This window comes from Myotis lucifugus, unplaced genomic scaffold (assembly GCF_000147115.1).
Source record: "Myotis lucifugus unplaced genomic scaffold, Myoluc2.0 scaffold_723, whole genome shotgun sequence".
Classification (NCBI taxonomy): Eukaryota; Metazoa; Chordata; class Mammalia; order Chiroptera; family Vespertilionidae; genus Myotis; species Myotis lucifugus.
In genome coordinates this window covers 38,711-62,434 of record NW_005871771.1, presented here as the reverse complement: position 1 = coordinate 62,434, position 23,724 = coordinate 38,711, and the positions used below count along the sequence as shown (strand labels likewise).

The following is a 23,724-nucleotide window of genomic DNA, read 5'->3' as shown; positions in this document are numbered from 1 at the left end:
GGCCAAAACTGCCTCTCCAACATCCCAAGGGGTCCCAGATTGTGAGAGGGTGCAGGCCAGGCCGAGGGACCCCATTAGTGCATGATCCATTGGGGCAGGAGAGGGACTAGGGAAAATGGGAGGGCTCCAGGGTGTGTCTAGCCCAGGGGTGGGCAAACTTTTTGACTGAGGGCCACAATGGGTTCTTAAACTGGACCGGAGGGCCGGAACAAAAGCATGGATGGAGTGTTTGTGTGAACTAATATAAATTCAAAGTAAACGTCATTACATAAAAGGGTACGGTTTTTGTTTTTTGTGTTTTTTTTTTTAGTTTTATTCATTTCAAACGGGGCGTAGTTTACGGGCTGTAGTTTGCCCACGGCTGGTCTAGCCTCTGTCTTGACCAGTTCCGATTTGATGACCCCAGCAGCAGCAAACTAACCTACCAGTCAGCGTCTACCCTCTGGTGGTCAGTGCATGTCATGATGAGTGGTTGAGCAGCCTTAGCATATCATTAGCATATTAGGCTTTGATTGAACAGTTGACCAGACACTTCTAATATTAAGCTTTTTATTATATAGGATACCCTCCATTTCCTCCTCAGCTAATAGTAATGATCTCTGGCTTTATCTCCAACTTTGAGATTTCTAGATATAGTCACTTATACTTTGGAAATGTGCCTGAGCCATGGGTGTGGAGATTCTTAGGGAGGCATAGTCCTAAAGCATCAGAGCAGTAGGAGATGGCAATCAGCAAATGACCTTCAAGTAGTCTGAAGAGTATGCCAATCAAGGAGGTAGGTTATACAAATGGAAGGGTAGGATTTATATCCCACTCTCTTGAAGCAGGATCTCATGCCTAGTACTAACCAGATGTGACAGGTGCAAAAGGCAGAGGGAAAGCTCAACCATTTCATTTAGCGGAGGGACAGGCTGTAGAAGAAATGGCTTCTAAGTTACATCCTTGGTTTCTGCTCATCTAAAGGAATGGACTAAACAAAAGCAGCAAATAAAACTTTTCTTTATTTATTTCCACAACCCAACTTCCCTTTCCTCCAGGAACATAAATTGACCTGGGCCATCAAAGCACAGGACAAAAGCTGATAAATGACACAAGGCAAAGGGTTATTAGAAAAATAGATTATACCCAAGGCTCTCCTAGGGACCTAAACCCTGCTCCCCATCAGAGCTCATCAAATGAAACTGAAGACATGAGAAGGATGGAAACATGAAACTCCACTGAACAAAGGGGAAAGGAGTCTGGCAGTGAAAAGGGTAGGGTGTGGTTTGCTGGGGAAAGGGGTGAGAAAATAATTTACTGGGGGGATATAATGGTATGTGGTTTTGATCATGTCAACCACTCCGGATCTCACTGAAACTAAATTCTGGCCAGTCTGTGGAGGTAGAAATTGGGATAGAAGAAAGTTTGGAATCCTTCCTTCCCCAGAGGAGATGGTTATTATCCAGCTCTACCTTTTGCCCAGCCTGCCTCCCCTCAAAAAACCTCCAAATTCCATAGCTATAACTTTCATCAGAAAATGGAATTGGAATGGGAAGAGTCGTGAGTCCTGCCCAAATCCTCCAGCCTGGGAACTGGTATGAAGGTTGAAGAGAAGGGATGGGTAGAGGGGAGTTAAAATTAAATATTCCCCCCCTCTACTCAAACTCGGTCCCTGGGTGGACAGGAAGGGAAGACTAGGCAGCTGTTATCAGGGACCCATGCAGAGCTGGAGGCCAGAAAGGTTCCTTAGGCTCCTACAGGGAAAATCGGGGTCAAGGAAGAGCAGGAAACAATGCAGAAAACTTTGGGAGCCTTTAGCCCCAAAACTTGGGCCACCCTCCACCACCACCCGCCCCACCAGTGCTGACCAGAGGGGCCCCAGCGGGTGGTAGGCTGATCAAGGGCACAGCTTGATTCGGGTACCCTTGGAGAACACCCGGAAGAAAGGGAAGACACGCTCGCCCAGAAAGGCAGCTGAGAAGGTGTGCACGTGGGCCAGAGTCTCTGCATTGTAGAAGCCCAGGCGCCCAGCCTCATAGTCCAGGTACACGCCGAAGCGCCGTGGTCTCTCACTTGGGCTCAGCAGTGTCTGCTCCGTCGAGCTCTGTGCCTGGTAGCGTTTGCCATTGGTGCCCACACACCACACTTCCCTCTGGAGCAGGGGCTGCGGGGGTAGGTGGAGGCGGCGGCGGCGGTGGTGATGGCGTGACGAAGAACTGGCATCCCCGATGCCCACAGAGGAACCCCCAGAGCCCACCTTCTCCCTATGACGACTTGATTCTCGGGCAGCACCCACGGCCCAGCCCCGCCGCCCACCCACCTCTACCTCCCAGTAGTGCCGGCCAGAGCGGAAGCCCTGAGCCCCCAGTACGCAGCAGTCGGCCGAGAAGCACTTGGAATGGTCAGCAACCTCCTGCCGCCGTTCTGCCAGGCGGACCCCCCGGCGATCAGGAGACAGCATCAGGGCCGGGTGAGCCGTGTCAGGGTCCAGGGTCAGGTCCACTTGTGGGAAGAGGACAAATTCACCAGGGATGGGCCCACTGTTGCCCACCAGCAGCCAACTCCAAGGTTCAGCCTTTCCTAACGCCCTCCCCCACTCACCTTCCAGACCCCCAGCTGTCCTTGGTATCCCACCCCTTCCTACAGGCCAGGATCAGGTTCCTATGGGTTCTCTTTTCCTACTCTTGTTTCCAGGACACTGGCAGGTCTTCCCTCTGGCCCTGGCTCTTCTTGCCAGCCCTCACCCCCAGCACCTACCTGAGCTAGGACAGAGTCTTGGCTTGAAGCCCCAGGTGGCCTACCTGTAGCCTGCTCCATCTCAGCCCCCAATCTTCCCTCCAGAACCTAATCTCAGGTCTGTGAAGGTAAAGGCAAAGGAAGGTCGCACAGGTGACCTCCCTACCTCGAGCAGCCTGACAGAACATCCGGCTCATTTTCCTCACGATGGCGTCTGTCAGGAAGTCATGGCTATGGGGTTGACACAGGTCAGGGGACCAGATCTCTGGGGGCTGCAGCTGTATCTCTTCACACCTGGAGGAAGGGGACCAGGCAAGGGGTGGGACCATGATTTCCCAGGGGAAGGAGAGGAGAGGGGCAGGAGAGCCAAAAGAGGCAGGGATGGGGAACCAGGTGCCACTAGGTCACAAAGGATAAAGGGTGAGAACACACCTACTGAAAGTCTCCTTGATGTCCTGGGAACAAGAAACACAAAGAAGGAGAGGGAGAAAGAAAGAGAGAATCAGCTGTGCAGGGATGGCCACTTCTCCCTGCTTGATTCCAGCCATAACGACTGACATAAACAGGGAGTGAGAAAAAGCACTTCGAGGCCTTCACTAACCATGCATCCATCTCAATCATCCTTGTGCCTCAGCACACCTAACTCGTCTCATCCTGTTGAGCCTAGGAATAGAATTTTCAACCTCAGTAAACTCATTTTCACAATATGAAAAACTCTTTCCTCAACACTCATTTAAAACCCTCCTCCTACAACTGAACCTCCTTTATTTTCATTAGGTATAATCACACACACACACACACACACACATTTTACGATAACTCCTGTCTTCAGCCTCAAAAGACCTTTGGGTCTTCAGGAGAAATCCCTGTGGATTCATCGCAGTAAAAGGCTGCTATGGACAGGTGTTAAACAGGGCGCTGGGGAGCAGACAGGGAAGTGGACCCTGCTCACCTTGAGCAGCCGCAGGCCCCCCTGCTGGCTCCGCTCCTGGGCTTCGTTCAGCAGGCGGCTCAGCTGGGCAGCCTGCTCAGCCAGAAGACTGGCCGCTGCTCCCGCCCGGCCCAGCTGGGCTTCGTGCATCTCTCGAAGGCGCCGCTCCAGCCCTGCCTGCTCTTCAGCCAGAAACCTTGTCAGCCGTCCAAACTCTGAGGCCACAGCTGCCAGCTCTGACTTCATCTGGCTCTGGGATGATGCAAAGGGGATAGTGGATACCACCTCAACACACAGAAACATAAACCTCCAATTTGGCAAAGGCCCTACATCCCAACTAGAAAGAGGCATCTGTCCCCTTTCCCACACCCAGCCTTACCAGGCATCACTCCCGGCACCCTGGCCCAAAACTCACCCGCCTCTGCCTGCAATGCTTCTCTCTACCTTAGCTACCTAACTTGACTCATTTTAGGCCTAAGTTTTACTATTCCCTAAGAGAAGCCTTCCCTCCCCTCCATATCTAAATCAGGACTACCCCCTTAAATATCAGTATGGCATATCTCTGAATTAGAAACGTTATGTTTACATTGGAGTACCCTTTAACATCCTTTTCCCTCACTACACCGTAAACTTTGCTACAGGATCCTTGGACCCTGGCACAGTGCCAGCCATGGAATGGGTGCTTGGTAAGAACTTCTGAAATGGATAAATTAAAAATTCAGGAATCAAGATAGGAAATTAGGGTCCTGGATATATCACTAGTGACCTTGGGAAATTTACTCAATTTTAGATCAGAAATAGGCAAACTTTCTGTAAAGGGCCAGATAATATTTTATACTTTAAAGACGAGGCAAAAATCAAGGATATTAATATGTAGGTACTTCTATTATAATAAGAGAAAATGTCTGTCCACTCCCACCCCATTAGCCTGCGCTGGGCAATCCCAGATGGTAGACAGGCTTTTTGCCCACGTATCATCAGCTGGAGACATTCCTGGGACCAAGAGTGACAGACCAGACGGGGAGGAAAGTCCTGACTGGCCAAGTGGGTGAAGTGAAGTTAGTTTCTCTGTCCAGTGACACTCAGATTCTTACACCTTCTCTGCACACCAGGAGCCCAAAAGTCTCCATTTGAGCAACAAGCTGGAGGCAAGACCAACTCCCAGACCCAGATTCCACCACTCAGTGCAAGGCAGCCACCGACAGCGAAGTCCCTAAAGTGTAGGTGGCAACAAGCACAGACAGGCCCCGCTCCGGCCAGGGTGACAGGCACAGAAGAGAGGGGGTTGGAGGTCCGACAGAGGGATGTCCCAGACTTGGTATCTGAAGCTCAGCATCAGGCCATTCCAGTGCCTGAGGGGTGGGAATCGGGGAAGGGGGGGCGGGTATCTAAAATACTCCTTGGGGAGAGGTGAGAAATGATGAAAAAAGGCTGAGAAACTGAACCAGAGGATGTTGGGTTCTGCAATCCTAACATTCACGGATTCATCCCTCCATTGGCCCCCTCTCATGCTCAGGGCTGCTCTGCCCACCCCCTGCCATCTATCCTGGGATCTGGGGCTTCTGATGGCTGCTCTATGGATTTGGGCTGGCCTCCTCCTGCCCTCTGCTATCCAGTGTGCTGGGCACAGCGTGGTGGGACAATGGCTCTGGAGTTAAGTGTCCGGAGTGGTAAGCCTGCTCTGCGGCCTTGAGCCAGACACCCAATCTCTCCAAGCCAGGCCTCTCTCCCCATTTTGGAATCTGGGAATGTATATACCTCCTCACCCTCGACGGCCCCTCTCTCCTCAGGACGCTGGGAGGGCGTCTGCCCCTCCCCCAGGCTTGGCTGCCCCTCTTCAGATCTAGTCACCACTTGTGCGAGTGGGCAGCCGTCCTCCCTGCCCTGACCAGAGCCGTCGGCCGTGAGGACCGTCACCCACCTTCAGCTCCGTCACCCGCCTCTCCTCCTTGGCTCTCATCTTCTGCACAGCCTCGAGGTGCTTCCTGAGGGGTTCCACGTGCCCCTGCAGTTTGGCCTGAGGGAAGAGCAAGAGGAAGGCTGAGGGCCTGGGCGGGAGACGCACCTGCTCTCCCCATCCTCCCTGCAGGGGGTTGGGCCTCAAAGCCTGATCCCCATCACAGTGACCAAATGAGCATCATACTCCCATCCTCCTCTTCCTTCTCTTCCGATGACGGCAGAGGCTCCAACCCTCCACCTGCACTCCTGTCCACAGCCCTGGGTGCGTTTCCGAAGGGTAGGATCCTGACTAGAGAGCCCCACTCGCAGGCGGAGTGTGCCTGGTTGAGCACCTCACCACACAGAGTCCTCCCATGTGAATGTTCCTGCCTGTGGTCCTGTCCCCTCATAAGCAATCTTCCCCATAACTTCATCTCTAAGCACTTTGCTGATTCTTTTCACGTGATAAAAATCCATCAGTTGTTCACCACCACTTGCAAAATATGAGGCTCTAACTGCCCCTGCATTTCTAGCCTCCCCTCCTGTTCCTACCCTTCTGCGGTCTCTTAGTGTTAGCCATCTCTCGTCTTTTTCTGGACTATGATACTTCCCAGGCACGGTAATCATTACAAGTGTGCCTGCCTTCCCCGGGACAGAGGGGCTCTTGGGGACCGGGCGGCCACTTTCATTCCTGTTTCTCCCTGTCCATCTGCTTTCTCTCCCACTCAATCACTTGCTGAATGAAAAACAAAAACCCTCTCCTCCTAAATACTTAACCTTCTCAACAAATATGCACTTAAGCTCTGTGCTCCATCATTTGTAGCAGTCTTTGTCTTCAGAGTGCTGATAAAGAGACCAAAATGGGTGAGATTAGCCCAAACTATTGATTTCCTTTTTTATGTCTTCTGCATTTATCCCTCCTTTTCCTTGAGGGGTAACACAGGGCAGAAAAGCTCAAGCCTAGACTCCAATCTGATCCTAAATGCAGCCAAGTGTCCTGAAGCAAGCCATGATTCCAGTTTCCTCACCTTAAAATGGGAATTGGGAATAACAGAACCTACCCCTGGGGTAGTATGCTTAGCAGTGTCTGGTACACAGCAACAGGTCAGTAAATGTTACCTAGGATTCCCTACGTAGGCCTTAAGCTGCCAATGAAAACCTGACAGTGACCCTTGAACTACAGACGTTACTGACTCGGTACAAAAGGCCGTTGTTGTTGGGTTGGTGTTTTTTTTTTTTAATATACTTTTATTGATTTCAGAGAGGAAGGGAGAGGGAGACAGAGATAGAAACATCAATGATGAGAATCATTGATCAGCTGCCTCCTGCACACCCCACTGGGGAAAGAGCTCGAAACCTGGGCATGTGCCCTGACTGGGAATCGAACTGTGACCTCCTAGTTCACAGGTTGATGCTCAACCACTGAGCCATGCCAGCCAGGCCAAAAAGCCATAGTTGCACAGGTAAGTGGTTGCAGACAAAAATTATGTAATAAGATTACAATCGATCCATAACATGAAAACAGCAGAAACTACACAGAATTTTGCCTTTTGATATCACTTTCCACTTTTCTCCAGTAGTGTCAATAATTTCAACTCTACTAATACAGAATTTATGATGCTTAAATTTTCCACTTAATATTTTTCCTAAATTGTTGACAAAAAATTCATAAGCAGAAATCCAAATAGAGTACTACGTAAGAAAAATCTTCAAGAACCTTTAACTTTTCTGGAGCTTTATTTATACAGCATTTGTATATTACAACCTACTCAATAAAGAAATATTTCTACAAAACAACACAGTGCCAAGCTAGTGCCAGTCAGTGTAGGTATCTAAACAAAACAAACTCCTTGTCTACAAAATAGCCTATAACTTAGAAAGGGAATCACTCAAATTAGTTCTATATAATAAAACTCATGTATTGACATTTGCTGATCAGTTACTGTGAGATTATTTGTGTCTGTGTGACCTCCCCAAATGGCAGAGCCTACTGGAGTGGAATTCAATAGATGTGGTTAACACAAATTAAAATCCAGTTTCAGAAACTTCAGAAGTCCTGCCAGGGAGCGTGAAAAAGGGGTGGAATGCTCCTGGATATTCCACCCCGGGATCCAGCTAACAAAGCTGGCTACACATTGTTTGATGGGTAGAATTAACTAGGAACTGGGGGGATATAAAAAGGAAGAGCAAAAGGAGCTGACAACTTCCCCTAACATTGCACAGCCTGAAAGGCAGGTGACATTATAATGCAGTGAGCCCCATCACAGGCTGGCTTCCTGAAGACACTCTCCCATCACGGACTCGGAATCTCTAGTGGTAAAGTCCATTCTACTTCTGAAAACCTCCACAGTAACGTGGCCCATCGGCCCGGCTTGACCATCACTGTGGGGAAGGAACAGTTCACCTGTCCTGAAGGGATATCGGTTGGTCTTAGCTGTACCACTTATAGCTGAGAAGCTCTAGGCTGATTATTCTAAAATCGGGGCAATGATAATACCTAAACGAGGTTACCCTAGGGATCAGGAGATATGAAAACACACGTCATAAAACGAAAAAGCTCTGTGCCAATCACACAGAAGCTACCTGCTCCTCTTCCCGGTCACATCCAGGCCTCCTCTAAGTAGTGATATTTGTGCCGGCTGCCCCACAGCCAAATCGCCTTTACCCGTGTCCAAAAAGAGTCAGGATCAAAAGTAGGGGGCCAGATATTAAGCAAAATACAATCAAACTCCAAGATGAAGTTGTATGTCAGAAAAGTCAAACAAACAGATATCCAAATGGTAGTGACCTTGTTAACAGTGTAGAGGGGGGGTGGGGGGTGGGGGTAGGGGCAGGGGAGCAGGTCATAACCAAGTCCATCACTGACTAGCAGCTGTGTGGCCCTGTGCATATTACTTAAGTCTCTCTGACTCTGTTTCCCGGTCTGTAAAATGGGAACAGAAACCATACCAAACTCACAGGGTTGTTTGGAGTTTTCAATGAGACAGCCCATGAAAAGTGCTTAGTGTAGGGCCTGGAGCACACAGTGTATGTTCAATAAATACTAACTTTTAGTCCTGGAGGAAATAAAGTTCAAAGACATTCAGAAAGGTAAAAGCCTCTCCCTGGGGGCCTGTCACCTGCACTCCTACACTGAGGGCCGGAAGTGTGGACGAGCAGTGGCTTTTCCGGGGAGACACAGCCCAGTGACAGGCATCACCAGCTTTGCCCAATTTCCTGAGAAAGCCAGTCCTCCCTGGCCTCCCCTGTGTCTGTCTGTGCACAGGATCCTTCCCTCTAAGCCTGGTGCCAACGGCGTTTACATCAGGAGGATCACCCTGCGGTGCACGAGACCTTTCCTTTTCCCAGCCCCTTCCTTCCTCTCCGCCCCGCTGAACCCCACCTTCGGCTCCCCTCACCTTGTACTCCTGCACCACCTCCTCCAGCGGCACCACGCTGTGCTGCTTGTGGCTCCGGGACTCCCGGCACACCACGCAGATGGCCTCCTCGTCCACCTCGCAGAAGAGCTTCAGGGCCTCCTGGTGTTTGGGGCAGACGCCCTGCTCGCCCCCGCGGCTGCCCCGGCCCGGCGCGGGGTGCATCTGGCGGATGACCTGGACCATGTTGGCCAGCTGCAGGTTGGGGCGGAAGCTCCTCCGCGGGAAGCTCTTCCGGCACTGGGGGCAGGTGAAGCAGCGCCGCGGGGGCGCGGGGGCAGCGACGAGACGGGGTCCAGCTCCTCCTCCTCCTCCAGCACCTCCTCCTCGTCCTCCTCGTCCTCCCACCCCCAGGTCCTCCTCCATGTCCAAGTAGTAGTCCAGGTCCTCCTCCTCCTCCTCCTCCCACACGTAGTCCATGTTGTCCCAGTCAGACCCGCCCAGGCCCCCGGTCCAGAACACTCCTTCCTCCTCCTCCTCGACCTCTTCCTCCAACTCGCCCTCGTAGTCTTCATCCCTCATGGGGGTGTCCCAGCCCCCGCCGGCCCCCACAGCCTCCACTTCCTCCTCGTCCCCTCCGTTCTCCTCCTCCTCCTCCCGGTCTAACTCGTCCCGGTCCTCCTCATCCTCCCCTCCCCACAGCTGGGTCACACACACGCGGCAGAAGTTGTGCCCGCAGCCGATGGACACGGGGTCCGTGAAGTAATCGAGGCAGATGGCGCACACCGCCTCCTCCTGCAGGGTCTGCACGGGGTTGGGTGCCATGGCAACGGCAGCCATCTTAGTGTCCACTCAGCCAGGGTAAAAGGTAGGGGGCCGGGGGTCTTCCCTCTCAGACGCCCTGACGACCCGGCCCCACCCCCAGCCCTGCCTCTCCACACCTCGCCTCGGGCGCAGGTAGAGAACTGCCCTCCCGACAACCCACCCTCCACACAGGTCCCTTCGCCCAGACAACAGACGTGTCTCCGCCACGGGAGAGAACACAGGGGAGCGCTGGCGCCCAGCCCCTCAGGTGGCCCTGAGTGCAAATCTGCCCCCAACGCTCTCCGGGCCTCCTCATAAACCCCCGCCCCGCCTCACTTCCTGGCTCCGCCCCCTCACTTCCGTTCTCCCTCCCAACACTTCCGGTACCTACAAGCCACCCAGCGAGCGAGTTCCTTCCGCGATCGCGCAACGCCCCCTTCCCGCCCCGGCGCGGGCGACAGGAAGCGACGAGGAGACGCTCTAGCATCCACTCGGGAAGAGGGCGGCAGGGCTAGGACGACGGAGGCCCGCATCTCGGTGGTGCGGGGGCGGGAGCAACGCAGACGAAGCAGAAAGACCGGCCACTCCCAGCCCCCGCCCCTGAGGAGAAATGTCGGGAGACGATGGAACCCTTCGTGGCCGTCCGCTGTCGGTGCTGTGACCGCGTCGGCCCGGCGCCATCCTACCGGCCGGGCACCAAAGATTGCAGCCAGCACTCCTCACAGCTGCTGCCGGAAGCAGAGGGGCGGGCCCCGGGGAGCGTCCTACAGTACTTCCGGCCCTTCTAGGCTGAGGACTCGGGCGCGTGAGGACTCGGAGCGCCAGCGCCCCTCGGCGACCGCCCTGGGCGGGGTCTGCGGACGCGTGGGTGGGGCCGGAGACTCTCCCCGCCTCGCACTCCGGCGCATCCCCGCACCCACGTCAGAAACGGCCGCCCGGTCGCTTCGATTTAATATTAGAGGCACGTTCCTGACTGCACAGCCGCGCAGGGACAGAGAGTGGCAAGTCGTTCATGCACATGCACATGGTGGACGCTCGGACTGTGAAAAGGCGGGCTCTCCAAGCTGCTTTTTCTGTTTTGAGAGAAAGATGACGTTTATGAGAGGAAGGGCTTAGTCCGGAGAAGCAACAAGTGCTCTGCTCCGGCTGCCAGCCGTGTCATGGGAAATAGGTGACCGAGGCGGGCGTGCTGCCAGCTCTCGGCAGAGTCGAGGAAAAGGGGGCTTCGGGGGGCGAGCGCGGCGCCCCGGCTCCCCCTGCCTGCAAGTCAGGGCCCGGAGTGTGGGGGGCGCGCGCCGCGGGAGGGGGAGGGGAGGGGAGGGGAGGGGGGCGCGGGAGGGAGAAGGCACTTCCAGACGCACCGAGGGGAGAGGCGGGGCGCCCGCAGTGTGTGGGGCGCCGCCCTCTGTGGGGGAGGCGGGAAGTGGGACGTGTGCTCGATGTTTTCACAGTCCCGTGTTCGCTCGGATGAAGTGAGGATGACAGAGCCTATCTTAGAGGGTTTGCTCTGTGCAGCCAGAGCCCGTGTCGTGCTGCGCGGCACCCGACGAGGTGCTAAGAGGCCGCTCCCCGCGGTCGCCTCGGCGGCGGCGGCTGTCGCCGGGGGAGCGCCCGGAGCAGACGTGCCCTGCGGGCGCCAACGGGCCGGCTGGGGAGGGTACTTTTTTCATCTGTGTCGTTCTGTACCTTCTAGATTTCGAACCCAATGAATGTTTTGCCTTAAAGAAAAATAAAAAACTTTTCTAAGTGCCACCCATTCCGTCAGCTGCGCGCCGCTCTTGCTCCGCGCGATCCGGAACTCCCCGAGATCTGCTTCCGTGGGTCCCGGCCGCCGCGCGGGGGCTCGGGACGGGCTTGGGGCGTCGGTTTTACTCGGAAGGTCTATCCAGGCGGTAGCGCTGCGTGAGATGTCGCCGTTAGCGTCTCTGGCCCGTAGAGTATTTGTGCGAGAGCAATACTGTGATACATGAAGCTTTTTAAAAATGTGTTGTTTTATTTAGAAAAATATAAAATAAAATGTGTCGTTTAATTTTTTAAAAAGACTGCGTGGAAGTTACAGGGCCATTGTTCCTGTACGGAACCCCCCGTGAGTGCCGGCGCTGCGGGGTGCGGGGGGTGCGGGTGGGGGCGCTCCAGGGGGACCTGTGCCTCCTAAGGGGGTGCGGCCCAGACCGCGCACCCCGGTGGGTGGGCTGCCCGAGGCCGCCCGGGAGCGGCGAGCCCTGCGGTGGCCAGAAACTGCGGCCACGACCCCTGCGCGCAGCTCGGGCGGCGGCGCGGGGAGCTCACTGTCCCCGGAGCTTGGCGTCCTGTCGCCCCGCCGCCGGCCGCGGGTGGATTCAGGGCGGTGTCCGCCGGGCTCCGGGAGCAGCGGTTTCCGTAGTGTAGTGGTTATCACGTTCGCCTCACACGCGAAAGGTCCCCGGTTCGAAACCGGGCGGAAACAACGGTCTCTTTTTCGTCTCGTTTCTACCTCTACGGTCCCTTCCTCACCCCATCATGTCGAGGAAGGTGATTGTCACACCGATCACCTTCACTGGGACTGGAAAACATTCCTTGTAAAATGTTGGCTTTTTAATTAAAGGGAAAACATAACGGACGGGCTTCGCGTCCCGGTCTCCCAGGACACAGAGGGCTCCCTGGAGCTTTTGACTACAATTCCTGCTTTTCTCTCCGGGCCGCTCCTCCCACCGCAGCCCCTCCGGCCAGGCTCAGTTTGAAATCCCCGCTCCGAGTGGCGACCCTCACTACTCTTGGCACAAAGGAGTCAAGGCCATCGGTTCAGACGTTCAGCCAACGCTCGGGAGGGTGTTTGGTTTTTATCCTGAGCGATGGTGACAGGCGCAGAGGCAGCGGGATCGCTCTGATTTCCATCTTAGAGGGATCCTTCGGCCATGGTGAGCCGCAGGTGTGCGGGGCGTGCGGCTGCCTCGGGGGGAGGGGCTGGAACGGACCGCTGGAGGCCAGGCCACAGGAGGCTGAGGAAGGGCCCAGGCGGCCGCAGGTGAAGGAGCTCGATGCCCGGTTTGAACCCGGGCAGGAGAGAAGCTCCCAGGTTTCCGCTTTAGGTGGTTTAATAACCAAGATCAGAGACTGAGCGTTGGGAGTGGGGAGTGACAGAGGAGAGACAGGTGCGGTCAGCCCCCTTGTCAGCAGTTCTGCTTTCCCTGGCTTCAGTTATTCGGGGTCAACCATGATCCCAAAATATTAAATGGAAAATTCCAGAAATAAACATGTTTTAAATTGTTCGCCATTCTCATGCCATGTCAATCCCTCTGGCCCAGGACGTGGATCGTCCCTTTGTCCACGGGCTCCAAGCTTTATATGCCAGCCCTGGTTAGTCAGTTAGTAGCCATCTGGGTTATCAGATCCCATGTTAGGGTATTGAAGTGCTTGTGTTCAAGTCGCCCTTATCTTACTTAATAATGGCCCTAAGGTGCAAGAGTGCTAGTGCTGGCCATTCGGATATGCACGTGTACTTCCTCTACGTTCCTATGTGCGCACAGGAAAAAGCATAGTTCTGGTTCCAGGCGTCCAGTGGGGGTCTGGGGATATAGCCCTGCAAACAAGTGGGTGCTACTGTAATGAGGGCAACCTTGAACAGGTTGGGAGAAGCCCAGGGGGACATTTCCAGGACGCGTGGATCTGAAGCTTGGGGAAAGCCGTCATTGCTGGAGCCACAGATGTGGGGATAAAGGTTGGGTCAAGCTGTGAGGGGGACTCTGACTGCCCAGGGAGATGGCTTCTGGTAGATGGTGGAGGAGTTGGAGGAGGAGGAGAGGCAGCAGGTGAGCTTCCACCAAGGCCAAGGGAGTCGAAATGGGCCGAAAGGGGTGGGGGCCGGGCTGTAGAATCCAATGATGTTGGAGTAAAGGACAGCGGTAACGCATCCATGGACCGGGACCCCTGCGGGTTCCCCGTGATTTGACTACACATCAAGGATTCTTACTCCATCGGGCTCAGCCTCTGTTCCTATTCCTGGTTCCACAGAAATAAGCGTAATATTTTGCAATATTAAGCCATCATTACTACTTTTAAGTTTGCTTATATGTAGATCCACGTATAACATACATTAAAACGCATCCCAATTCTGTACATTAGATGCTAGGGTTGATGAGTTTTATTTTTATAAAATACTTAAAAGATTTCATTAAGTTTTCAAAATTTAATAAAATTTTAGCTTTACTGAAATATCACTGACTTAAAATTTGATATTCATTCATTTCAATCTCCTCTCTTAAAACAGATAATTTTATATAACTTATAAGAAATATATAATTATTTTGAAAGCATGTGTAAAATTAATTTCATTTTTACCTATTTGTATTTATTTTAATTTACATTTCGATGAAGATATACTCAAATTTCATATACTTTGAGTGCATTTTGTGCTTCTTTAACATATTTTTATTTATTATTATTTTTTTATTGCTTAAAGCATTACAAAGGGTATTACATATGTGTCCTTTTTTTTCCCCGCCCTTGACAATACCCCGGCTTCCCCTACCCCCCAGTGTCTTATGTCCATTGGTTATGCTCATATGCATGCATACAAGTCCTTCGGTTGATCTCTTACCCCCCTCCCTCCTGCCCCCCAACCCTCCCCGGCCTTCCCGCTGCAGTTTGACAATCTGTGTGAACATATTTTTATTGATTTCAGAGAGGAAGGGAGAATAGAAACATCAAAGATGAGAGCGTCATTAACCAACTGCCTCCTGCAGGCTCTTTAGCTGGGGATGGGGCCCCACAGCCCGGGAATATGTCCTGGCCAGCATCTCGTGGTTTATGGGTCAATGCTCACCCACTAAACCACGCTTAGACAGGCGTGTTTTGTGTGTTTTAATTCTTTAGATCTTAACTGTCAATAGGGAACAAGTTATGTGAAAATTTAAACCTTGCAACCGTCTCCCTACAATAGATTCTATATATGCCACCCCTGGTTAGTCAGTTAGTAGCCATCTGGATTATCAGATCCACAGAACCAGGGCCTAGAACCATAAACACAGTAATGGACAGAGTTAACCAGGCTCAAGTCTTCGAAGCTACATTTTACCTTCCCTTCTGCGAGGCCCGCTGCTTTTGTTCACAATTTTTTTCTTTTTTCTTTTTTTTATTACTGAACGTGACTGATTTCCCGACCCATTAACGGGTCGCGCTCTACAGTTGGATAAAAATCGTTACCCAGGGACCCCGGGGTATTTATATTCCCGGACTCTGCAGGCCTGGGCGGTGACGGCGGCCTACACCCTATAGGACTCAGGGAAAGGACTTGCTCCTGCCCGTTTCCGTAGTGTAGTGGTTATCACGTTCGCCTAACACGCGAAAGGTCCCCGGTTCGAAACCGGGCGGAAACAGCCGCCGGGGCTCGTCCTTTTTCCCGCCTGGAAGAGTTTCTTTCTCCCCATTAGTGAAGGTCTCCACTTCAGCCTTTTGCCCTCGGAATGGAGGTGCCTGTGCACACATATGCGCGCCTTTTATTCGTCTCCTTACAATCGCGGACCATAAAAAGGCAACGCAGGCGGGAATGCCACGCGACGACAAGTGGATTATTAGAAAGTGCAGGAAGGAAGGATCGGAAATGTCCGGAGGAAGTGAGTTCGGGAAATGTTTTCCCAGGACCACAGGGGCGGTCGCAATCCCATGCACACGGTGGACCGCACCTCGCGCGGGGGACCTGGCCTGCGGCGGGGGAGCGGGGGGGGGGGGTCCCGCAGAGGACCCCACAGTCGCGTTCACGCGGGGGGCCACCGAGGCCCCGACGCGTCTCAGGGGAAGTGGTAGATGGAGCCAAGGGCCGGGGACCGGGGAAGAAACGGGGCCCGGGGTAAAGTCGCTCAGCACAGCGGTCCTGCCCCGGCCTCCCGGGGACCCCGCCGCTCCCGCCCGCGCCGAGGGCCAGGGGCAGAGGCGGCGAGAGCCTCGGAGAAGCAGCCCGGCGCGCGGGACCCCAGCCCGAGCTCCGGTCCCCCCCATACAGCCCGAGTCCGCCTGGAAAAGGGGGTGCACGCTCTTGCACACCTGACGGGGCACCCTTACACCTGTGACAAGCAACTCATTTCCCGGCTGTTCTGCCAAACCTGGAAGCCAAACCAAGAAAACATCAAAGTGGAAAATCAAATTCTCTTTAACGGTTTGTGTGTCTTAAATGTAGACGACGCGCTCCTGACTCACAGCATAGGCAGTAATGGCGAGACTCGTGAGGCCGCCTGCATTCCGTAAGCAGCGATTGAACGGAGCAACTTCAAAACGGAGCTGGAGCTGCTGGGCCAGAGCAACTGCCGCGCAGCCTGCTGCCTGGCCCCTTAGGGATGTTAACACCCGGCAGAATAGCCTTGGACTGGGCCGAGCCAGCCTATGCTTGTGAAAGGCCTGTCAGCAAAGATAACAAGAAAGCAGTCATTATGGCTGCAGGACTGATGACTACCCGACGGAAAACTAAAAACATGGCTTAGAATTAACATCACTGTGTTATGTCTCCTGCACCAATAGAAATGCCTTCCTTCTGTTGATGTCCTTGTTCCCCTTCCCCTTCTCATAAAACCCCTTGCCTTTGTCTCCTAATCCGAACACTGTTTGGGCTTCAGCGACTCAGACTCGGTGCTCACAAATAGCTGTTTTTATTGATCGCAAATAAATGTTTGTTGCCTCTCACTTTGAAAGGCCTTTTTACCGTTTGGTTAACAATTCCAATAACTTGCCCACAGAAATCAATGCCGTGCCCATTTCCTTGTCATCGCCTTGCTCTTTCATACTTATGTGTATGCCTTCTCAGAATGTATAGATGTACTCACCCAAGGAGGAGGGCCAGGGCCCAGCCATGGATCTTAGAGACTAAGAGGAGTGAAGCATTCTGAACCCCATTTGGAAGAATCCTCCAAGTTCCCTTGCTGACCCCATTTCTTTCCACCACCCGCCTCCCACCCCCCCTTCAAGCTGATTTCCTTGGTGGCCCCAGGACTCTGGGAGGTCAGAACTGTCACTCAGGCCTGTCACTCTTCTCCAGGTGGGTTTTGATCGGTGCCTCAGCTAATGTGAGTCTCCACCATCTTCCTGAGGAGACAGTAAACAGATCCAGGTCAACACGAGTACCCTCACTGCACTGGCCGGGCAGGAAGCTGGCGTGAATCAGATTTCTTGGGGTCAGGCTTAATGCTGACCTGTCATTATGGCTTTGTAGCTTCCCTAGACTGACCTGGTTTCAATGACACTATGATTCTCTTTTTTGAGGCTGAAGCTGCAACTGCTTGTCAGTCAGTGGAAACCCCTTTCCACCAACCCCCTTTGTCCTCTCAGCATCGCGCTCACAATTTGAAAGCATCCTTGATTCCTGGTGGCAATCCCATCCTGGGCCTAGCTCAATCTTTCCTGCCCTGGGATGCAGGGGCTTTCAGGGAACTCACTTTGTTGTTGTTGTTGTTGTTGTTGTTGTTGTTGTTGTTGTTTTCAGTGAAGAGTAAAAGAAAAGAGCCAAACCTGGGTGCCAGTACAGTACACAGGCCAAAGGTCCCTGTCTCCCCACTTCTGAGTTACCCTAGGGAGATAGTTTAGAGCAGAATGTTATTGTGAAACCCCAAGCACCCATCTCCCAGCTTCAGCAATTTTCTCTTTCCGCCATTCCTGTTTCACCTCTGCCTCCACCACCTCCCACCCCCTTGCTCTTTTCTTTATAGTCCTCAGATTTCACAGACTATCCTTCTGTAGTCTCTCTGTTGACCGTCTTCCCTTCCCTCTGGTCGTCTGGTACTCTGTAGACCTTCAGAGTTTAGGAAATAATATTAGTAGCTACAGATCCCATGAACTGGGCTGTGGTATGGACTAGGCACTGGCAACAAACCTAGCGTGTGCCACTGTGAAAAGGAAACTTCATCTATTTATTTGCTGCATCAGAGTAAGAAAGGGGCCAGGCCCCTACCCTCCTGCTTACCTTCTGATAGGCAAGTAAAATAGCAAGCAAGTAAACAGATAAAGAAATAACAAGAGAGCTATAAGGACTGGGAGAAAATTAAAGACGATGATCTGATAAAGTGGCCAGCAAGCAGACGACAACATTAGAGAGCTGGGCCGGGAAAGGTGACAGAGGTGACAATGAGCGGAGGCATGAAGCTAAAGAGCCAGCCTTCCCAAAGTATTAGGGAAGAGGCCCAGGGTAGGAGGGAGCTTGTGGGTTCAAGGACAGAGGGAAGACCAGGGGTTTGGAGGGTAAGGAGCCACAGTATACCTCCTTGGCTCTTCATCCTGATGACTCCATCTCCTCCACCATTTGCTGTTTTTCTTTGCAAGTGGATTGGAAAATGAGTGGAGGCCCCAGCTGGGTTTGGCTCCATGGATGGAGCATCAGCCTGCGACTAAGGGTCCCGAGTTGTATTCCAGTCAAGGGCACATGCCTGGGTTTCCGGCTCCCTCCCCAGGAGGGGGCGGTGCAGGAGGCAGGCAATCAATGATTCTCTCTCATCATTGATGTTTCTATCTCTCTCACTTTCCCTTCCTCTCTGAAATCAATAAAAAATGATTGCAAGTAAGCAATCAACCTGGGTGCTGTGGGTTGGGAGGTAGAGGAGGGAGTCTGCAGCAACAATCGAGATTCAGATATCAACTGTGCAACCTAACCAGTGCCTCCTCTTCTCCCACTAATGAGGCTTCCAATACATAAATCTATAATTGTCACTTGAAATGTCCATGAGAATAGCACCAATGGCTTAGATCAGGGGTCCTCAAACTACGGCCCGCGGGCCACATGCAAATACAAATATTGTATTTGTTCCCGTTTTGTTTTTTTACTTCAAACTAAGATATGTGTAGTGTGCATAGCACTTTGTTCATAGTTTTTTTTTTAACAATAGTCTGGCCCTCCAACGGTCTGAGGGACAGTGAACTGGCCCCCTGTTTAAAAAGTTTGAGGACCCCTGGCTTATATGTTCAAGATGACACTTAATGAAAGGATTCTTTAAAATATTGCCAGTTTATAAGAAAAACAATAACATTTGTAAATTGGTTTATAACCTTAAGAATAACTAGACTTTAACATTTACAACTGCAATGCATTGAATAGTCATCACAAAACAAGTGTGCATTCTTTTCCATATTCAAACACCTCCCTCCTTGCCCTTAGACACCAAACATCTCAAATAACAACAGAAAGAGTTTCCCAAAATATCCAGTTATTTTAAGCCGGTTGGTCCTGAAACAGAATGGAGGAGCAGGTCATTTGGGGTCATCTTTTTGGCCACTCTTCCTGTTTTGGCAGCAGGCCTCCAGAATTAGGTGGCTCTGGTTGACATTTTGTCTTCCTCCTTACCCAAAAGTCACATTCCCCAGGACACCAGCAGGGGATTGAGACCTGTCTCTTATCTGGGGGACTTGTACCCTTAAACCCATGTGACGTGAGATACATGGCAGTGAAATAACGGGGTGAGCATTTGACGTGGGCTGGGCATTTCTCCCGATGCCACGCAGATCCTGGGAGAATGACTTGGTGAAGGGGAACCAGGGACTGTTTAAGAAAGACCTGAGACTGGAATATTTTTAGACTCATCAGAAAACACGCACAAACATATTAAAATTGGAGATGATATTTTAAAATGAAAATATTCAAGTGGATGGTTGATTAATAATTTATATGTAAATTGTATATAATCATTATTGTAAGACCACTGCACAAACTACATGTATGTGACACCAGCCAGTAAAAAAATCATTTACAAACTTAATTTCTTACATCTGGTTGGATTCTTCCTGTCCAAGGAAGAAGATCTGCAGAGTAAAGAATAACTGAATAGCCCTTTCCAATGAGGTTGTGGCTTTGCAAGAGAAGAAAACATGATGGCCTCTAAAGAAACAGGCCTGAGAAGAGAAGAAAAACTATGAGATTATGAGCCATAAACCAGAGTGACACTGTGACCTGCAGAATCTTTTGTCTGAGTGTGCTCCTGTGAGAGGCAAAAGGAGAGTTCTTTTCCCCGCCAGGCGGTGCCCTGCAGGCCCTGCCAGGGGTATCATCCTGCCAGAGAGCCGGTCAGGAGCCCTGGCAATGTTAAGGGTGTGGGGGAGGAGGGAGTCAGATGTTTAGTTTTTTGTTTGTTTGTTTTTGCTAAAGCAGCCCATTGCTACCACAGCCGTGGAGAAATAGGCAATCTCATTCATGGCTGATGGGAGGGAATACCAGCTGGTAGGATCCACAACTGGGTGATTTGCCTATTTTTATAAATTACAATAGCATCTGTACATTGACCCAGTAATCTCACTTCTGGGAATGTGCCCTGCAGATATGAATGCAAAAGTGAAAAATGACAATGGTATACGCTTACTACCTGCAGCGTTAATTGTAATAACAAGAGATTGGAAACAGCATAAATGTCCACCAGCAGGTGATGTGTTAAATAAACTATGATTCATCTACAGCAGAATAGTATGAGGCTGCAAAGAGAGACTGAGGACATTTTCTATGTCTTGAGATAGGAAGATCTTCAAGCTACAACAGAGCTGTAATTATATTTTTGTGCAAGTAAAGGGAAATAAAATATGTCCACTTCTTGTACAGACCCAAAGTAAGTGAAAGCAGAAATCCAAATGGATATTTGTATACCCGAGTTCATAGCAGCATTATTTACAAGCCGAAAGATGGAACGAGCTCGCATGTCTATTGAAAGATGAGTGGGTAAACAAAATGTATTCTATACATACAATGGATTATTTTTCAGCCTTAAAAGAAAGGAAATTTTGACACGTGCTACAACAGGAATGAACCTTGAAGACATTATGCTAAGTGAAGTAATCCAGTCACAAATGGACAGATATTGTATGATTTTTCTTAGATGAGATACCTAGAGTAGTCGAACTCATAGGAACAAAAAGTAGAATACCAGGAGCTGGGGGAAGGAGAGACTGGGACATAATTGTTTACTGGGTCCAGAGATTCAGTTGGGGAAGATGGCAAAGTTCTGGAGATGGATTGTGGTGATGGTTACACAACAACAGCAACATGGATGTGTGTAAAGCTGCAGAACTGTACACTTAAAAATGGTTAAAATGGCAAATTTTGTTATGCATATTTTACACAATTTTTTAAGAACTCACTTTGTCCACGTAAACAGGCTAGAAATAATGAACAAGGGTGTAGCCATAAAAAGCCTAAACAAATATCGCACACAGGAAATGTCCATTACAGGATTTCTTCGGGTTTTCCAAGCTGTCAGGCAATGTATGAAAACAAAAATTACCTGTTCGCCCAACGTGGGGCTCGAACCCACGACCCTGAGATTAAGAGTCTCATGCTCTACCGACTGAGCTAGCCGGGCGCGGTGGTAGCACCTAGCCATATCTTCAGTCAATAATTATTACCTCGCTGTGGGATTAGGCCTGCATCTAGCTGGAGGGGAGCTCGGAAACAAACTCGGAGGATTGTGCCTGACCGTCCCTCCTACTGCCGTCAGTTTCCTGCTTGTCCTTTGCCCTTTTCCACCCCCGTGAAGCTCACGGTGCGAAGGGAATACGCGCGCAGGACGATGCCGGTGGCCGCATCACCCTGTAATGTTTTAATCTGGAGTCAAAAGGCAACGTCAGGGGATGGGAGAGGCGAGGGCCGCAGCCGACACCTCCAACGTGGGCAACCATAGAATACACAGGGGATATAGTATAGAATTGTACACCTGAAACTATATAATTTTATTAACCAGTGTCACCCCAATCCTTTTTTTTAAAAAAAAAAAGGAAACACCAGTGTCTGAGATTTTCCCTGGGGCTGGGAACACATTGCGTTTTTGAATTTGGGAGACAAATTAAAAAAAGCGCAAGCCCACGCTGGAGATGCCGGGGATCGAACCCGGGGCCTCATACATGCAAAGCATGCGCTCTACCACTGAGCTACATCCCCCACTTGCTGAAAGCCCCTTTCCTATCCTCCCTTAGCAGTGTCTTCGTGCAGGGGATGTGCACATTGATGGCCCCCAGGGAGCACGACACCCCAGAAGTTGCAAACCCCAGCGTGCTGGCAGCGTCCCGAGGGTTTCCAGGGCTCTCTACTCAATGCCCACGGGGGCGCGGGCCTGGACGGAAGGACGCCCCGGGGAGGGCAGGGCTGGGATAAACACCCGGAGGCAGCGGTGGAAAAAGAAGGGGAGGTCTTTTGATGTGAAGCGAAAAAGAAAAGAAGACTGTGCAGGATGCTGTGTTTATTTATTTTTTTTTAAAAGGAGTGTAGTAAATATAATATTTGTATAAAATAATTCAGAATTGCCTGGGATGGGGAGGGAACTGGGGTCTAGGCGATTGACAGACTTTTCACTGTAAACCGCTGTTTTTGAATCACGTCCAAATCAATTCAACCCAAGAAAAGTTTAGGGAGCGCCTACTAGGTACCAAGAATTGCTCTAGAAAGCCGGTGGTCCAATGGTCCAAGATCACACAGTCCATCGCTCTAACAGCTCGCATTCCAGAGGAAGCGGAGTGCTGGATTGAAAATAAAATGGTAAGGTGTGATTGTAGACAGGCTTCATTGAGAAAGGTAACTTCTTCTTCTTCAATCTTTTTTTTTTTTGGTTTGAGAAAAGGTAACTTTTGAAACAAGACTCGAAAGGAGGTGGCAAGAAGAGCCAGGCACGTGTCTGGGAGAAGAGAGGTCCCAGTCCAGAGCCAGTTCAAAGGCCGTGAGGTAGGGCCTTTTGCCGTGTTGCAGGAACAGCAAGGAGGTGCCTGCGGTTGGAGGGGAGTCCATAGGACAGTGGTGAGAGGTGAGGGTACAGAGGAGGCCCAGTGCAAGGAGGAGGAGAAAGACTGGGGTGGGGTGACAGGTGGGAGCCACTGGAGGGTTTGAGCAGAGAAGGGCCATGATTTGATTTAAAAGCACCATTTCCACAAGATTGTTCTCACAGCTGGGTGAAGCGAGGGCGGCAGAGTGGGACAGAAGGGGAGAGATTTGTTGCTCATTGGAGATGATGCAATGGAGGGAGAGACGGAGGACTCGGGGTGAGGTGTGCACCATTTTCCCCTCTTGGAGTCACAGAGGGCTCCCTGGTTTTGTCCTGAGCCCCTGGAGGGTTGGAGCTCCTGGTAAATGGGGTGGGGAAGGCTGTGGGGGAAGCACGTGGTGGTGCAGATCAGAAGTCCAGGGTGGAGAGGCGACGCTGGAGCTGAAGGTGGAAGCCAGGGCTCCTGGGCGTCCTGTGTTAGGCTTTTAGGGCTAAGCCTGTGTGCTCTGGTGTCACAGGGATAGGGGCACCTAGTAAAGTGTCAGAGATCAGAAGGGAGTGAGTACAGACAGGGAACCCAGGACTGAGCGGGGCAGGGAGAAGAGATGGAGGCAGCAGGCCACAGAGCCATAGAGCCACAGAGCCACAGAGCCATAGAGCCACAGAGCCATAGAGCCATAGAGCCACAGAGCCGTAGAGCCACAGAGCCACAGAGCCATAGAGCCACAGAGCGGGGACACGTCTGGAAGGGCCGGGGAAGGGTGGCAGGAAGGAGGAAGCATGAGACCAGAGGGCAGGTGAGGTGAGGCCCGAGAAGGGGTCTTTGCCTTTGGGTTAGGATCGCTGAGGTCACTGGTGCCTTTAACCAGAGCGATTTCTGGGGAGGCTGAGGGCGCAAGCTGGTCCCCGGTGGTCCCCGGGGGGCCTGAGACAGGGCTGCAGATAATGCCAGCAGCTCTGCAGGGGGCTGAGGAGATAACGCGGGGCGCATAACATCGAGTAAACTGGGAGAATTTACTGTCAATGTGTTATTGTTTATAAACATAATTAACTGACGCAGAAACAAGGGGGAGGGGACGCTGGCAGGAAAGGTGGCTACACAGGGGGATGCAAGGCCGCGCTTGGGGGTGCGGACTGAGCTGGGTTCCAGCTCTAAGTTGCTCCGGCATGGCCGTCCCCGCTGCTGGCGGTACTCTGACCTGGCGGAGGCACATGGGACTCTGACACCCATTGATGCGGCGGTTTTTCCGCAAGGGGACCCGAAGGCCAGCAGACTACTTTCTTGCACCCTTAAAGG

General features: G+C 51.7%; 2 protein-coding genes, 1 long non-coding RNA gene and 4 other non-coding genes across 7 annotated transcripts in view; 4 read left to right on the top strand and 3 right to left on the bottom strand.

The window, feature by feature from the left end:
• Nucleotides 1-982: 982 nt before the first annotated feature.
• LOC102442018 (E3 ubiquitin-protein ligase TRIM41) lies at nucleotides 983-10,534 on the bottom strand. Its single transcript, XM_006109853.3, is given in 8 exon segments — nucleotides 983-2,481; nucleotides 2,882-3,009; nucleotides 3,148-3,170; nucleotides 3,668-3,898; nucleotides 5,568-5,663; nucleotides 8,983-9,272; nucleotides 9,275-9,344; nucleotides 9,346-10,534. Coding segments are annotated over 8 exon segments (1,878 nt in total). The 5' UTR covers nucleotides 9,781-10,534; the 3' UTR covers nucleotides 983-1,876.
• Nucleotides 10,535-10,598: 64 nt separating this feature from the next.
• On the top strand, nucleotides 10,599-11,496 carry LOC106694932. The gene is made up of 2 exons (XR_001346008.2): nucleotides 10,599-10,915; nucleotides 11,196-11,496. It is a non-coding gene; the product is annotated as an uncharacterized LOC106694932 (long non-coding RNA).
• Nucleotides 11,497-12,117: 621 nt separating this feature from the next.
• TRNAV-CAC lies at nucleotides 12,118-12,190 on the top strand. Its single transcript has one exon. It is a non-coding gene; the product is annotated as a tRNA-Val (tRNA).
• Nucleotides 12,191-13,496: 1,306 nt separating this feature from the next.
• The window catches only part of LOC102441697 (E3 ubiquitin-protein ligase TRIM7), a 22,277-nt gene continuing 12,049 nt past the window's right edge, over nucleotides 13,497-23,724 (top strand). The window contains 1 exon segment of the mRNA XM_014447853.2: nucleotides 13,497-13,532. Within this exon segment, the coding sequence (XP_014303339.2) occupies nucleotides 13,497-13,532 (36 nt within the window).
• On the top strand, nucleotides 15,026-15,098 carry TRNAV-AAC. Its single transcript has one exon. It is a non-coding gene; the product is annotated as a tRNA-Val (tRNA).
• On the bottom strand, nucleotides 20,966-21,038 carry TRNAK-CUU. The gene has a single exon. It is a non-coding gene; the product is annotated as a tRNA-Lys (tRNA).
• Nucleotides 21,542-21,613, bottom strand: TRNAA-UGC. Its single transcript has one exon. It is a non-coding gene; the product is annotated as a tRNA-Ala (tRNA).